General features: G+C 31.0%; 1 protein-coding gene and 2 long non-coding RNA genes across 6 annotated transcripts in view; 2 read left to right on the top strand and 1 right to left on the bottom strand.

Moving 5' to 3' along the window:
* The first annotated feature begins 3,142 nt into the window (after positions 1 to 3,142).
* Positions 3,143 to 5,508, top strand: LOC127354774 (uncharacterized). The gene is made up of 3 exons (XR_007881613.1): positions 3,143 to 3,490; positions 4,196 to 4,276; positions 5,214 to 5,508. It is a non-coding gene; the product is annotated as an uncharacterized LOC127354774 (long non-coding RNA).
* A 1,815-nt stretch (positions 5,509 to 7,323) lies between these two features.
* On the top strand, positions 7,324 to 8,640 carry LOC127354775 (uncharacterized). The gene is made up of 4 exons (XR_007881614.1): positions 7,324 to 7,575; positions 7,707 to 7,916; positions 8,073 to 8,205; positions 8,412 to 8,640. It is a non-coding gene; the product is annotated as an uncharacterized LOC127354775 (long non-coding RNA).
* A 4,821-nt stretch (positions 8,641 to 13,461) lies between these two features.
* Positions 13,462 to 15,305, bottom strand: part of LOC127354772 (guanine nucleotide-binding protein G(olf) subunit alpha-like) — a 14,278-nt gene continuing 12,434 nt past the window's right edge. For 3 of the 4 annotated variants that reach the window (XM_051384970.1, XM_051384969.1, XM_051384971.1), the window contains exons 9-12: positions 15,172 to 15,230; positions 14,917 to 15,037; positions 14,255 to 14,543; positions 13,462 to 14,044 (exon numbers count right to left, since the gene is read on the bottom strand). In XM_051384970.1, coding sequence (XP_051240930.1) covers positions 13,898 to 14,044; positions 14,255 to 14,543; positions 14,917 to 15,037; positions 15,172 to 15,230 — 616 coding nt within the window. In that variant the 3' untranslated portion in view covers positions 13,462 to 13,897. The remainder of the gene's footprint in view (positions 14,045 to 14,254; positions 14,544 to 14,916; positions 15,038 to 15,171; positions 15,231 to 15,305) is intronic. The other variant, XM_051384972.1, reaches the window with a different exon arrangement.

The following is a 15,305-nucleotide window of genomic DNA, read 5'->3' as shown; positions in this document are numbered from 1 at the left end:
GTTGTGTGTTTGTACAGTGTTAATAAAGTTGTGTTTGTACAGTGTTAATAAAGTTGTGTGTTTGTACAGTGTTAATAAAGTTGTGTGTTTGTACAGTGTTAATAAAGTTGTGTGTTTGTACAGTGTTAATAAAGTTGTGTGTTTGTACAGTGTTAATAAAGTTGTGTGTTTGTACAGTTTTAATAAAGTTGTGTGTTTGTACAGTGATAATAAAGTTGTTTGTACAGTGATAATAAAGTTGTGTGTTTGTACAGTGTTAATAAAGTTGTGTGTTTGTACAGTGTTAATAAAGTTGTGTGTTTGTACAGTGATAATAAAGTTGTGTGTTTGTATAGTGATAATAAAGTTGTGTGTTTGTACAGTGATAATAAAGTTGTGTGTTTGTACAGTGATAATAAAGTTGTGTGTTTGTATAGTGATAATAAAGTTGTGTGTTTGTACAGTGATAATAAAGTTGTGTGTTTGTACAGTGTAAATAAAGTTGTGTTTGTACAGTGTTAATAAAGTTGTGTTTGTACAGTGTTAATAAAGTTGTGTGTTTGTACAGTGTTAATAAAGTTGTGTGTTTGTACAGTGTTAATAAAGTTGTGTGTTTGTACAGTGTTAATAAAGTTGTGTGTTTGTACAGTGTAAATAAAGTTGTGTTTGTACAGTGTTAATAAAGTTGTGTGTTTGTACAGTGTTAATAAAGTTGTGTGTTTGTACAGTGATAATAAAGTTGTGTTTGTACAGTGTTAATAAAGTTGTGTGTCTGTACAGTGTTAATAAAGTTGTGTGTTTGTACAGTGATAATAAAGTTGTGTTTGTACAGTGTTAATAAAGTTGTGTGTCTGTACAGTGTTAATAAAGTTGTGTTTGTACAGTGTTAATAAAGTTGTGTGTTTGTACAGTGTTAATAAAGTTGTGTTTGTACAGTGTTAATAAAGTTGTGTTTGTACAGTGATAATAAAGTTGTGTGTTTGTACAGTGTTAATAAAGTTGTGTTTGTACAGTGTTAATAAAGTTGTGTTTGTACAGTGTTAATAAAGTTGTGTGTTTGTACAGTGTTAATAAAGTTGTGTCTGTACAGTGTTAATAAAGTTGTGTGTTTGTACAGTGTTAATAAAGTTGTGTGTTTGTACAGTGTTAATAAAGTTGTGTGTTTGTACAGTGTTAATAAAGTTGTGTTTGTACAGTGTTAATAAAGTTGTGTGTTTGTACAGTGTTAATAAAGTTGTGTTTGTACAGTGTTAATAAAGTTGTGTTTGTACAGTGTTAATAAAGTTGTGTTTGTACAGTGTTAATAAAGTTGTGTGTTTGTACAGTGTTAATAAAGTTGTGTTTGTACAGTGTTAATAAAGTTGTGTGTTTGTACAGTGTTAATAAAGTTGTGTGTTTGTACAGTGTTAATAAAGTTGTGTGTTTTTACAGTGTTAATAAAGTTGTGTTTGTACAGTGTTAATAAAGTTGTGTTTGTACAGTGTTAATAAAGTTGTGTGTTTGTACAGTGTTAATAAAGTTGTGTTTGTACAGTGTTAATAAAGTTGTGTGTTTGTACAGTGATAATAAAGTTGTGTTTGTACAGTGATAATAAAGTTGTGTGTTTGTACAGTGTTAATAAAGTTGTGTCTGTACAGTGTTAATAAAGTTGTGTGTTTGTACAGTGTTAATAAAGTTGTGTGTTTGTACAGTGTTAATAAAGTTGTGTGTTTGTACAGTGTTAATAAAGTTGCGTGTTTGTACAGTGTTAATAAAGTTGTGTTTGCACAGTGTTAATAAAGTTGTGTGTTTGTACAGTGTTAATAAAGTTGTTTGTACAGTGTTAATAAAGTTGTGTGTTTGTACAGTGTTAATAAAGTTGTGTGTTTGTACAGTGTTAATAAAGTTGTGTTTGTACAGTGATAATAAAGTTGTGTGTTTGTACAGTGTTAATAAAGTTGTGTGTTTGTACAGTGTTAATAAAGTTGTGTTTGTACAGTGATAATAAAGTTGTGTGTTTGTACAGTGTTAATAAAGTTGTGTTTGTACAGTGATAATAAAGTTGTGTTTGTACAGTGTTAATAAAGTTGTGTGTTTGTACAGTGTCAATAAAGTTGTGTGTTTGTACAGTGTTAATAAAGTTGTGTGTTTGTACAGTGTTAATAAAGTTGTTTGTACAGTGTTAATAAAGTTGTGTGTTTGTACAGTGTTAATAAAGTTGTGTGTTTGTACAGTGTTAATAAAGTTGTGTTTGTACAGTGATAATAAAGTTGTGTGTTTGTACAGTGTTAATAAAGTTGTGTTTGTACAGTGTTAATAAAGTTGTGTGTTTGTACAGTGATAATAAAGTTGTGTGTTTGTACAGTGTTAATAAAGTTGTGTGTTTGGACAGTGTTAATAAAGTTGTTTGTACAGTGATAATAAAGTTGTGTGTTTGTACAGTGTTAATAAAGTTGTGTGTTTGTACAGTGTTAATAAAGTTGTGTGTTTGTACAGTGTCAATAAAGTTGTGTGTTTGTACAGTGTTAATAAAGTTGTGTGTTTGTACAGTGTTAATAAAGTTGTTTGTACAGTGTTAATAAAGTTGTGTGTTTGTACAGTGTTAATAAAGTTGTGTGTTTGTACAGTGTTAATAAAGTTGTGTTTGTACAGTGATAATAAAGTTGTGTGTTTGTACAGTGTTAATAAAGTTGTGTTTGTACAGTGTTAATAAAGTTGTGTGTTTGTACAGTGATAATAAAGTTGTGTGTTTGTACAGTGTTAATAAAGTTGTGTGTTTGGACAGTGTTAATAAAGTTGTTTGTACAGTGATAATAAAGTTGTGTGTTTGTACAGTGTTAATAAAGTTGTGTGTTTGTACAGTGATAATAAAGTTGTGTGTTTGTACAGTGTCAATAAAGTTGTGTGTTTGTACAGTGTCAATAAAGTTGTGTGTTTGTACAGTGTTAATAAAGTTGTGTTTGTACAGTGATAATAAAGTTGTGTTTGTACAGTGTTAATAAAGTTGTGTGTTTGTACAGTGTTAATAAAGTTGTGTTTGTACAGTGTTAATAAAGTTGTGTGTTTGTACAGTGTTAATAAAGTTGTGTGTTTGTACAGTGTTAATAAAGTTGTGTTTGTACAGTGTTAATAAAGTTGTGTGTTTGTACAGTGATAATAAAGTTGTGTTTGTACAGTGATAATAAAGTTGTGTGTTTGTACAGTGATAATAAAGTTGTGTTTGTACAGTGATAATAAAGTTGTGTGTTTGTACAGTGTTAATAAAGTTGTGTGTTTGTACAGTGTTAATAAAGTTGTGTGTTTGTACAGTGTTAATAAAGTTGTGTGTTTGTACAGTGTTAATAAAGTTGTGTTTGTACAGTGATAATAAAGTTGTGTTTGTACAGTGTTAATAAAGTTGTGTGTTTGTACAGTGTTAATAAAGTTGTGTTTGTACAGTGTTAATAAAGTTGTGTGTTTGTACAGTGTTAATAAAGTTGTGTGTTTGTACAGTGTTAATAAAGTTGTGTGTTTGTACAGTGTTAATAAAGTTGTGTGTTTGTACAGTGATAATAAAGTTGTGTGTTTGTACAGAATTAATAAAGTTGTGTTTGTACAGTGTTAATAAAGTTGTGTGTTTGTACAGTGTTAATAAAGTTGTGTGTTTGTACAGTGTTAATAAAGTTTTGTTTGTACAGTGTTAATAAAGTTGTGTGTTTGTACAGTGATAATAAAGTTGTGTTTGTACAGTGTTAATAAAGTTGTGTGTTTGTACAGTGTTAATAAAGTTGTGTTTGTACAGTGATAATAAAGTTGTGTGTTTGTACAGTGATAATAAAGTTGTGTGTTTGTACAGTGTTAATAAAGTTGTGTTTGTACAGTGTTAATAAAGTTGTGTTTGTACAGTGTTAATAAAGTTGTGTGTTTGTACAGTGTTAATAAAGTTGTGTTTGTACAGTGATAATAAAGTTGTGTGTTTGTACAGTGATAATAAAGTTGTGTTTGTTTTCAGTGTTAATAAAGTTGTGTGTTTGTACAGTGTTAATAAAGTTGTGTTTGTACAGTGATAATAAAGTTGTGTTTGTACAGTGATAATAAAGTTGTGTGTTTGTACAGTGATAATAAAGTTGTGTGTTTGTACAGTGATAATAAAGTTGTGTTTGTACAGTGATAATAAAGTTGTGTTTGTACAGTGATAATAAAGTTGTGTGTTTGTACAGTGATAATAAAGTTGTGTGTTTGTACAGTGATAATAAAGTTGTGTTTGTACAGTGTTAATAAAGTTGTGTGTTTGTACAGTGTTAATAAAGTTGTGTGTTTGTACAGTGTTAATAAAGTCGTGTGTTTGTACAGTGATAATAAAGTTGTGTGTTTGTACAGTGATAATAAAGTCGTGTGTTTGTACAGTGTTAATAAAGTCGTGTGTTTGTACAGTGTTAATAAAGTTGTGTGTTTGTACAGTGTTAATAAAGTTGTGTGTTTGTACAGTGTTAATAAAGTTGTGTGTTTGTACAGTGTTAATAAAGTTGTGTGTTTGTACAGTGTTAATAAAGTCGTGTGTTTGTACAGTGTTAATAAAGTTGTGTGTTTGTGTACAGTGTTAATAAAGTTGTGTGTTTGTACAGTGTTAATAAAGTTGTGTGTTTGTACAGTGATAATAAAGTTGTGTGTTTGTACAGTGATAATAAAGTTGTGTGATTGTACAGTGTTAATAAAGTTGTGTGTTTGTGTACAGTGTTAATAAAGTTGTGTGTTTGTACAGTGTTAATAAAGTTGTGTGTTTGTACAGTGATAATAAAGTTGTGTGTTTGTACAGTGTTAATAAAGTTGTGTTTGTACAGTGATAATAAAGTTGTGTGTTTGTACAGTGTTAATAAAGTTGTGTGTTTGTACAGTGATAATAAAGTTGTGTGTTTGTACAGTGTTAATAAAGTTGTTTGTTTGTACAGTGTTAATAAAGTTGTGTTTGTACAGTGATAATAAAGTTGTGTTTGTACAGTGTTAATAAAGTTGTGTGTTTGTACAGTGTTAATAAAGTTGTGTGTTTGTACAGTGTTAATAAAGTTGTGTGTTTGTACAGTGTTAATAAAGTTGTGTGTTTGTACAGTGTTAATAAAGTTGTTTGTACAGTGATAATAAAGTTGTGTGTTTGTACAGTGTCAATAAAGTTGTCTGTTTGTACAGTGTTAATAAAGTTGTGTGTTTGTACATTGTTAATAAAGTTGTGTGTTTGTACAGTGTTAATAAAGTTGTGTTTTTGTACAGTGTTAATAAAGTTGTGTTTGTACAGTGATAATAAAGTTGTGTGTTTGTACAGTGTTAATAAAGTTGTGTGTTTGTACAGTGTTAATAAAGTTGTGTGTTTGTACAGTGTTAATAAAGTTGTGTTTGTACAGTGTTAATAAAGTTGTGTTTGTACAGTGATAATAAAGTTGTGTGTTTGTACAGTGTTAATAAAGTTGTGTGTTTGTACAGTGTTAATAAAGTTGTGTTTGTACAGTGTTAATAAAGTTGTGTGTTTGTACAGTGATAATAAAGTTGTGTGTTTGTACAGTGATAATAAAGTTGTGTTTGTACAGTGTTAATAAAGTTGTGTGTTTGTACAGTGTTAATAAAGTTGTGTTTGTACAGTGTTAATAAAGTTGTGTGTTTGTACAGTGTTAATAAAGTTGTTTGTACAGTGTTAATAAAGTTGTGTTTGTACAGTGTTAATAAAGTTGTGTTTGTACAGTGTTAATAAAGTTGTGTGTTTGTACAGTGTTAATAAAGTTGTGTTTGTACAGTGTTAATAAAGTTGTGTGTTTGTACAGTGTTAATAAAGTTGTGTGTTTGTACAGTGTTAATAAAGTTGTGTTTGTACAGTGATAATAAAGTTGTGTGTTTGTACAGTGTTAATAAAGTTGTGTGTTTGTACAGTGTTAATAAAGTTGTGTTTGTACAGTGTTAATAAAGTTGTGTGTTTGTACAGTGTTAATAAAGTTGTGTGTTTGTATAGTGTCAATAAAGTTGTGTGTTTGGACAGTGTTAATAAAGTTGTTTGTACAGTGATAATAAAGTTGTGTGTTTGTACAGTGTTAATAAAGTTGTGTGTTTGTACAGTGTTAATAAAGTTGTGTGTTTGTACAGTGTTAATAAAGTTGTGTGTTTGTATAGTGTCAATAAAGTTGTGTGTTTGTACAGTGTCAATAAAGTTGTGTGTTTGTACAGTGTTAATAAAGTTGTGTTTGTACAGTGTTAATAAAGTTGTGTTTGTACAGTGATAATAAAGTTGTGTGTTTGTACAGTGATAATAAAGTTGTGTGTTTGTACAGTGATAATAAAGTTGTGTGTTTGTACAGTGTTAATAAAGTTGTGTTTGTACAGTGTTAATAAAGTTGTGTGTTTGTACAGTGTTAATAAAGTTGTGTGTTTGTACAGTGTTAATAAAGTTGTGTGTTTGTACAGTGTTAATAAAGTTGTGTGTTTGTACAGTGTTAATAAAGTTGTGTGTTTGTACAGTGTTAATAAAGTTGTGTGTTTGTACAGTGATAATAAAGTTGTTTGTACAGTGATAATAAAGTTGTGTGTTTGTACAGTGTTAATAAAGTTGTGTGTTTGTACAGTGTTAATAAAGTTGTGTGTTTGTACAGTGTTAATAAAGTTGTGTGTTTGTACAGTGATAATAAAGTTGTGTGTTTGTATAGTGATAATAAAGTTGTGTGTTTGTACAGTGATAATAAAGTTGTGTGTTTGTACAGTGATAATAAAGTTGTGTGTTTGTACAGTGATAATAAAGTTGTGTGTTTGTACAGTGATAATAAAGTTGTGTGTTTGTACAGTGTTAATAAAGTTGTGTTTGTACAGTGTTAATAAAGTTGTGTTTGTACAGTGTTAATAAAGTTGTGTGTTTGTACAGTGTTAATAAAGTTGTGTGTTTATACAGTGTTAATAAAGTTGTGTGTTTGTACAGTGTTAATAAAGTTGTGTGTTTGTACAGTGTAAATAAAGTTGTGTTTGTACAGTGATAATAAAGTTGTGTGTTTGTACAGTGTTAATAAAGTTGTGTGTTTGTACAGTGATAATAAAGTTGTGTTTGTACAGTGTTAATAAAGTTGTGTGTCTGTACAGTGTTAATAAAGTTGTGTGTTTGTACAGTGATAATAAAGTTGTGTTTGTACAGTGTTAATAAAGTTGTGTGTCTGTACAGTGTTAATAAAGTTGTGTTTGTACAGTGTTAATAAAGTTGTGTGTTTGTACAGTGTTAATAAAGTTGTGTTTGTACAGTGTTAATAAAGTTGTGTTTGTACAGTGATAATAAAGTTGTGTGTTTGTACAGTGTTAATAAAGTTGTGTTTGTACAGTGTTAATAAAGTTGTGTTTGTATAGTGTTAATAAAGTTGTGTGTTTGTACAGTGTTAATAAAGTTGTGTCTGTACAGTGTTAATAAAGTTGTGTGTTTGTACAGTGTTAATAAAGTTGTGTGTTTGTACAGTGTTAATAAAGTTGTGTGTTTGTACAGTGTTAATAAAGTTGTGTTTGTACAGTGTTAATAAAGTTGTGTGTTTGTACAGTGTTAATAAAGTTGTGTTTGTACAGTGTTAATAAAGTTGTGTTTGTACAGTGTTAATAAAGTTGTGTTTGTACAGTGTTAATAAAGTTGTGTGTTTGTACAGTGTTAATAAAGTTGTGTTTGTACAGTGTTAATAAAGTTGTGTGTTTGTACAGTGTTAATAAAGTTGTGTGTTTGTACAGTGTTAATAAAGTTGTGTGTTTTTACAGTGTTAATAAAGTTGTGTTTGTACAGTGTTAATAAAGTTGTGTTTGTACAGTGTTAATAAAGTTGTGTGTTTGTACAGTGTTAATAAAGTTGTGTTTGTACAGTGTTAATAAAGTTGTGTGTTTGTACAGTGATAATAAAGTTGTGTTTGTACAGTGATAATAAAGTTGTGTGTTTGTACAGTGTTAATAAAGTTGTGTCTGTACAGTGTTAATAAAGTTGTGTGTTTGTACAGTGTTAATAAAGTTGTGTGTTTGTACAGTGTTAATAAAGTTGTGTGTTTGTACAGTGTTAATAAAGTTGCGTGTTTGTACAGTGTTAATAAAGTTGTGTTTGCACAGTGTTAATAAAGTTGTGTGTTTGTACAGTGTTAATAAAGTTGTTTGTACAGTGTTAATAAAGTTGTGTGTTTGTACAGTGTTAATAAAGTTGTGTGTTTGTACAGTGTTAATAAAGTTGTGTTTGTACAGTGATAATAAAGTTGTGTGTTTGTACAGTGTTAATAAAGTTGTGTGTTTGTACAGTGTTAATAAAGTTGTGTTTGTACAGTGATAATAAAGTTGTGTGTTTGTACAGTGTTAATAAAGTTGTGTTTGTACAGTGATAATAAAGTTGTGTTTGTACAGTGTTAATAAAGTTGTGTGTTTGTACAGTGTCAATAAAGTTGTGTGTTTGTACAGTGTTAATAAAGTTGTGTGTTTGTACAGTGTTAATAAAGTTGTTTGTACAGTGTTAATAAAGTTGTGTGTTTGTACAGTGTTAATAAAGTTGTGTGTTTGTACAGTGTTAATAAAGTTGTGTTTGTACAGTGATAATAAAGTTGTGTGTTTGTACAGTGTTAATAAAGTTGTGTTTGTACAGTGTTAATAAAGTTGTGTGTTTGTACAGTGATAATAAAGTTGTGTGTTTGTACAGTGTTAATAAAGTTGTGTGTTTGTACAGTGTTAATAAAGTTGTTTGTACAGTGATAATAAAGTTGTGTGTTTGTACAGTGTTAATAAAGTTGTGTGTTTGTACAGTGTTAATAAAGTTGTGTGTTTGTACAGTGTCAATAAAGTTGTGTGTTTGTACAGTGTTAATAAAGTTGTGTGTTTGTACAGTGTTAATAAAGTTGTTTGTACAGTGTTAATAAAGTTGTGTGTTTGTACAGTGTTAATAAAGTTGTGTGTTTGTACAGTGTTAATAAAGTTGTGTTTGTACAGTGATAATAAAGTTGTGTGTTTGTACAGTGTTAATAAAGTTGTGTTTGTACAGTGTTAATAAAGTTGTGTGTTTGTACAGTGATAATAAAGTTGTGTGTTTGTACAGTGTTAATAAAGTTGTGTGTTTGGACAGTGTTAATAAAGTTGTTTGTACAGTGATAATAAAGTTGTGTGTTTGTACAGTGTTAATAAAGTTGTGTGTTTGTACAGTGATAATAAAGTTGTGTGTTTGTACAGTGTCAATAAAGTTGTGTGTTTGTACAGTGTCAATAAAGTTGTGTGTTTGTACAGTGTTAATAAAGTTGTGTTTGTACAGTGATAACAAAGTTGTGTTTGTACAGTGTTAATAAAGTTGTGTGTTTGTACAGTGTTAATAAAGTTGTGTTTGTACAGTGTTAATAAAGTTGTGTGTTTGTACAGTGTTAATAAAGTTGTGTGTTTGTACAGTGTTAATAAAGTTGTGTTTGTACAGTGTTAATAAAGTTGTGTGTTTGTACAGTGATAATAAAGTTGTGTTTGTACAGTGATAATAAAGTTGTGTGTTTGTACAGTGATAATAAAGTTGTGTTTGTACAGTGATAATAAAGTTGTGTGTTTGTACAGTGTTAATAAAGTTGTGTGTTTGTACAGTGTTAATAAAGTTGTGTGTTTGTACAGTGTTAATAAAGTTGTGTGTTTGTACAGTGTTAATAAAGTTGTGTTTGTACAGTGATAATAAAGTTGTGTTTGTACAGTGTTAATAAAGTTGTGTGTTTGTACAGTGTTAATAAAGTTGTGTTTGTACAGTGTTAATAAAGTTGTGTGTTTGTACAGTGTTAATAAAGTTGTGTGTTTGTACAGTGTTAATAAAGTTGTGTGTTTGTACAGTGTTAATAAAGTTGTGTGTTTGTACAGTGATAATAAAGTTGTGTGTTTGTACAGAATTAATAAAGTTGTGTTTGTACAGTGTTAATAAAGTTGTGTGTTTGTACAGTGTTAATAAAGTTGTGTGTTTGTACAGTGTTAATAAAGTTTTGTTTGTACAGTGTTAATAAAGTTGTGTGTTTGTACAGTGATAATAAAGTTGTGTTTGTACAGTGTTAATAAAGTTGTGTGTTTGTACAGTGTTAATAAAGTTGTGTTTGTACAGTGATAATAAAGTTGTGTGTTTGTACAGTGATAATAAAGTTGTGTGTTTGTACAGTGTTAATAAAGTTGTGTTTGTACAGTGTTAATAAAGTTGTGTTTGTACAGTGTTAATAAAGTTGTGTGTTTGTACAGTGTTAATAAAGTTTTGTTTGTACAGTGATAATAAAGTTGTGTGTTTGTACAGTGATAATAAAGTTGTGTTTGTTTTCAGTGTTAATAAAGTTGTGTGTTTGTACAGTGTTAATAAAGTTGTGTTTGTACAGTGATAATAAAGTTGTGTTTGTACAGTGATAATAAAGTTGTGTGTTTGTACAGTGATAATAAAGTTGTGTGTTTGTACAGTGATAATAAAGTTGTGTTTGTACAGTGATAATAAAGTTGTGTTTGTACAGTGATAATAAAGTTGTGTGTTTGTACAGTGATAATAAAGTTGTGTGTTTGTACAGTGATAATAAAGTTGTGTTTGTACAGTGTTAATAAAGTTGTGTGTTTGTACAGTGTTAATAAAGTTGTGTGTTTGTACAGTGTTAATAAAGTCGTGTGTTTGTACAGTGATAATAAAGTTGTGTGTTTGTACAGTGATAATAAAGTCGTGTGTTTGTACAGTGTTAATAAAGTCGTGTGTTTGTACAGTGTTAATAAAGTTGTGTGTTTGTACAGTGTTAATAAAGTTGTGTGTTTGTACAGTGTTAATAAAGTTGTGTGTTTGTACAGTGTTAATAAAGTCGTGTGTTTGTACAGTGTTAATAAAGTTGTGTGTTTGTACAGTGTTAATAAAGTTGTGTGTTTGTGTACAGTGTTAATAAAGTTGTGTGTTTGTACAGTGTTAATAAAGTTGTGTGTTTGTACAGTGATAATAAAGTTGTGTGTTTGTACAGTGATAATAAAGTTGTGTGATTGTACAGTGTTAATAAAGTTGTGTGTTTGTGTACAGTGTTAATAAAGTTGTGTGTTTGTACAGTGTTAATAAAGTTGTGTGTTTGTACAGTGATAATAAAGTTGTGTGTTTGTACAGTGTTAATAAAGTTGTGTTTGTACAGTGATAATAAAGTTGTGTGTTTGTACAGTGTTAATAAAGTTGTGTGTTTGTACAGTGATAATAAAGTTGTGTGTTTGTACAGTGTTAATAAAGTTGTTTGTTTGTACAGTGTTAATAAAGTTGTGTTTGTACAGTGATAATAAAGTTGTGTTTGTACAGTGTTAATAAAGTTGTGTGTTTGTACAGTGTTAATAAAGTTGTGTGTTTGTACAGTGTCAATAAAGTTGTGTGTTTGTACAGTGTTAATAAAGTTGTGTGTTTGTACAGTGTCAATAAAGTTGTGTGTTTGTACAGTGTTAATAAAGTTGTGTGTTTGTACAGTGTCAATAAAGTTGTCTGTTTGTACAGTGTTAATAAAGTTGTGTGTTTGTACATTGTTAATAAAGTTGTGTGTTTGTACAGTGTTAATAAAGTTGTGTTTTTGTACAGTGTTAATAAAGTTGTGTTTGTACAGTGATAATAAAGTTGTGTGTTTGTACAGTGTTAATAAAGTTGTTTGTACAGTGTTAATAAAGTTGTGTGTTTGTACAGTGTTAATAAAGTTGTGTTTGTACAGTGTTTATAAAGTTGTGTGTTTGTACAGTGTTAATAAAGTTGTGTGTTTGTACAGTGTTAATAAAGTTGTGTGTTTGTACAGTGTTAATAAAGTTGTGTTTGTACAGTGTTAATAAAGTTGTGTGTTTGTACAGTGATAATAAAGTTGTGTGTTTGTACAGTGATAATAAAGTTGTGTTTGTACAGTGTTAATAAAGTTGTGTGTTTGTACAGTGTTAATAAAGTTGTGTTTGTACAGTGTTAATAAAGTTGTGTGATTGTACAGTGTTAATAAAGTTGTGTTTGTACAGTGTTAATAAAGTTGTGTTTGTACAGTGTTAATAAAGTTGTGTTTGTACAGTGTTAATAAAGTTGTGTGTTTGTACAGTGTTAATAAAGTTGTGTTTGTACAGTGTTAATAAAGTTGTGTGTTTGTACAGTGTTAATAAAGTTGTGTGTTTGTACAGTGTTAATAAAGTTGTGTTTGTACAGTGATAATAAAGTTGTGTGTTTGTACAGTGTCAATAAAGTTGTGTGTTTGTACAGTGTTAATAAAGTTGTGTTTGTACAGTGTTAATAAAGTTGTGTGTTTGTACAGTGTTAATAAAGTTGTGTGTTTGTATAGTGTCAATAAAGTTGTGTGTTTGTACAGTGTCAATAAAGTTGTGTGTTTGTACAGTGTTAATAAAGTTGTGTTTGTACAGTGTTAATAAAGTTGTGTTTGTACAGTGATAATAAAGTTGTGTGTTTGTACAGTGTTAATAAAGTTGTGTGTTTGTACAGTGTTAATAAAGTTGTGTTTGTGCAGTGTTAATAAAGTTGTGTGTTTGTACAGTGTCAATAAAGTTGTGTGTTTGTACAGTGTTAATAAAGTTGTGTTTGTACAGTGTTAATAAAGTTGTGTTTGTACAGTGTTAATAAAGTTGTGTGTTTGTACAGTGTTAATAAAGTTGTGTTTGTACAGTGTTAATAAAGTTGTGTGATTGTACAACGTTAATAAAGTTGTGTTTGTACAGTGTTAATAAAGTTGTGTTTGTACAGTGTTAATAAAGTTGTGTTTGTACAGTGTTAATAAAGTTGTGTGTTTGTACAGTGTTAATAAAGTTGTGTTTGTACAGTGATAATAAAGTTGTGTGTTTGTACAGTGTTAATAAAGTTGTGTGTTTGTACAGTGTTAATAAAGTTGTTTGTTTGTACAGTGTTAATAAAGTTGTGTTTGTACAGTGATAATAAAGTTGTGTTTGTACAGTGTTAATAAAGTTGTGTGTTTGTACAGTGTCAATAAAGTTGTGTGTTTGTACAGTGTTAATAAAGTTGTGTTTGTACAGTGTTAATAAAGTTGTGTGTTTGTACAGTGTTAATAAAGTTGTGTGTTTGTACAGTGATAATAAAGTTGTGTGTTTGTATAGTGTCAATAAAGTTGTGTGTTTGTACAGTGTCAATAAAGTTGTGTGTTTGTACAGTGTTAATAAAGTTGTGTGTTTGTACAGTGTTAATAAAGTTGTGTTTGTACAGTGTTAATAAAGTTGTGTGTTTGTACAGTGTTAATAAAGTTGTGTGTTTGTACAGTGTTAATAAAGTTGTGTGTTTGTACAGTGATAATAAAGTTGTGTGTTTGTACAGTGTCAATAAAGTTGTGTGTTTGTACAGTGTTAATAAAGTTGTGTGTTTGTACAGTGTCAATAAAGTTGTGTGTTTGTACAGTGTTAATAAAGTTGTGTGTCTGCACATTGAGACTTCCACTGTAGTTCCTCCTGCACACTGACGGCTGAGCAGTATTCAGTTGGATGCAATCTACAACGTCACCACTAGGTGGCTCTACAGTCAGTCTGAGATGTCAACCAGAAAAATCAAGAAATCAAAGGTTTGAGATAAAAATTCTTTAATATTATTTCTTCCAAAACGAGGTTTTAAATATAAATGTTTGATTTTGATGAAACAACGGAATCTAATAAATATCATTTATAAATTCAGTTTCAGAAAGCGTTGAGTGACATCAGAGTGTACAGCAGCCAATCAGGGGACAGATATAATAATATAGTTCAGAGACATGAAAAAATATTCAAACTCAACATTTTCTTCAAGTCTAAACTAGTTTTCTAAACCCCGCCCACTACCGTATGACCACAGGAGGAAACCACATCCCACAATCCTCTGCTTCTCCCATTCTGTCTTAATTAATCATCACTAATCAATTACAAATAACTGCAGTGATCATAAACAGTGTAAATATATCAGGATCTATCTGTATTGATCTCCTATCAGTATTGATTACATATCATCTCTCGACCCAGCGGCCAATCAGAGCAGCTCGTACTGCCGCAGGTGCATACGCTGGATGATGTCACGACAGTCGTTGAAGACGCGGCGAATGTTTTCAGTGTCGACGGCACAGGTGAAGTGAGGATAACAGTAATGTTTGCCATCACCGCTCGCCGTGCTGATCCTCTGAGAGACAGACAGGCAGGTTAGAGACAGACAGGCAGGTTAGAGACAGACAGGCAGGTTAGAGACAGACAGGCAGGTGTCACACTGTTTGTAAAAGTTTCTGTGTGCTACCTGTTTGAAGCTAAGCTAACAGCTGGATGTTGAGTGATGATTTATTGTTACACAAACAACTAAATAAAAACAATAACAATCAGTAACAAATATTTTTACCAGAAACTCGTCTCTGATGAAGAACTTGGCTCTCGTCACTCTGGGGTCTTCATCAGCATCTGGAACAGCTAAACACACACACACACACACACAGACATTAGGAGTTGTGTGTGTGTGTGTGTGTGTGTGTGTTTGTACATGTTTGTGTGTATTTGTACCTTCAGGAGGTACTTGGTAGTTGTTGTATTCTGGGAAATAATCCTCCAGTTTGGATTTTCCAGCCAGAATTTTATCAGCGAGCACATCCTGTTTGTTCAGGAACAAGATCACTGAAATGGTCTTCAGAAACCTACAGCCAATCACAGAGCAGAGAGGGTAAAACACAGCCAATCACAGAGCAGAGAGGGTTAAACACAGCCAATCACAGAGCAGAGAGGGTTAAACACAGCCAATCACAGAGCAGAGAGGGTTAAATACAGCCAATCACAGGGCAGAGAGGGTTAAACACAGCCAATCACAGAGCAGAGAGGGTTAAATACAGCCAATCACAGAGCAGAGAGGGTTAAACACAGCCAATCACAGAGCAGAGAGGGTTAAATACAGCCAATCACAGAGCAGAGAGGGTTAAACACAGCCAATCACAGAGCAGAGAGGGTTAAATACAGCCAATCACAGAGCAGAGAGGGTTAAATACAGCCAATCACAGGGCAGAGAGAGTTAACCTGTTGGTCCAGATAGATCTGAAGAGGTCCAGAGATTCTCGCAGCCGATTGGTAGAGTTGTCCTCTCTGATCACCATGTTGTAGCTGCTGCTCGCCGCCACGAAGATAATGGCTGTCACATCTGTACACAAACACTCTGTTCAACCTTCATCCTCAATAAAGTTTCATCCTCAATAAAGTTTCATCCTCAATAAAGTTTCATCCTCAATAAAGTTTCATCCTCAATAAAGTTTCATCCTCAAGTGTTCTACTCACCGTTGAAGCACTGAATCCACTTCCTGCGTTCATCTCTCTGTCCTCCAACATCAAACATACTGACAGACAGACAGACAGACAGACAGACAGACAGACAGACAGACAGACAGACAGACACACAGACACACAGACAG

Source organism: Dicentrarchus labrax, unplaced genomic scaffold (assembly GCF_905237075.1).
Source record: "Dicentrarchus labrax unplaced genomic scaffold, dlabrax2021, whole genome shotgun sequence".
NCBI lineage: Eukaryota > Metazoa > Chordata > Actinopteri > Moronidae > Dicentrarchus > Dicentrarchus labrax.
The sequence above is the reverse complement of the archived record's forward strand: the minus strand, read 5'-3'. Positions and strand labels throughout refer to the sequence as shown.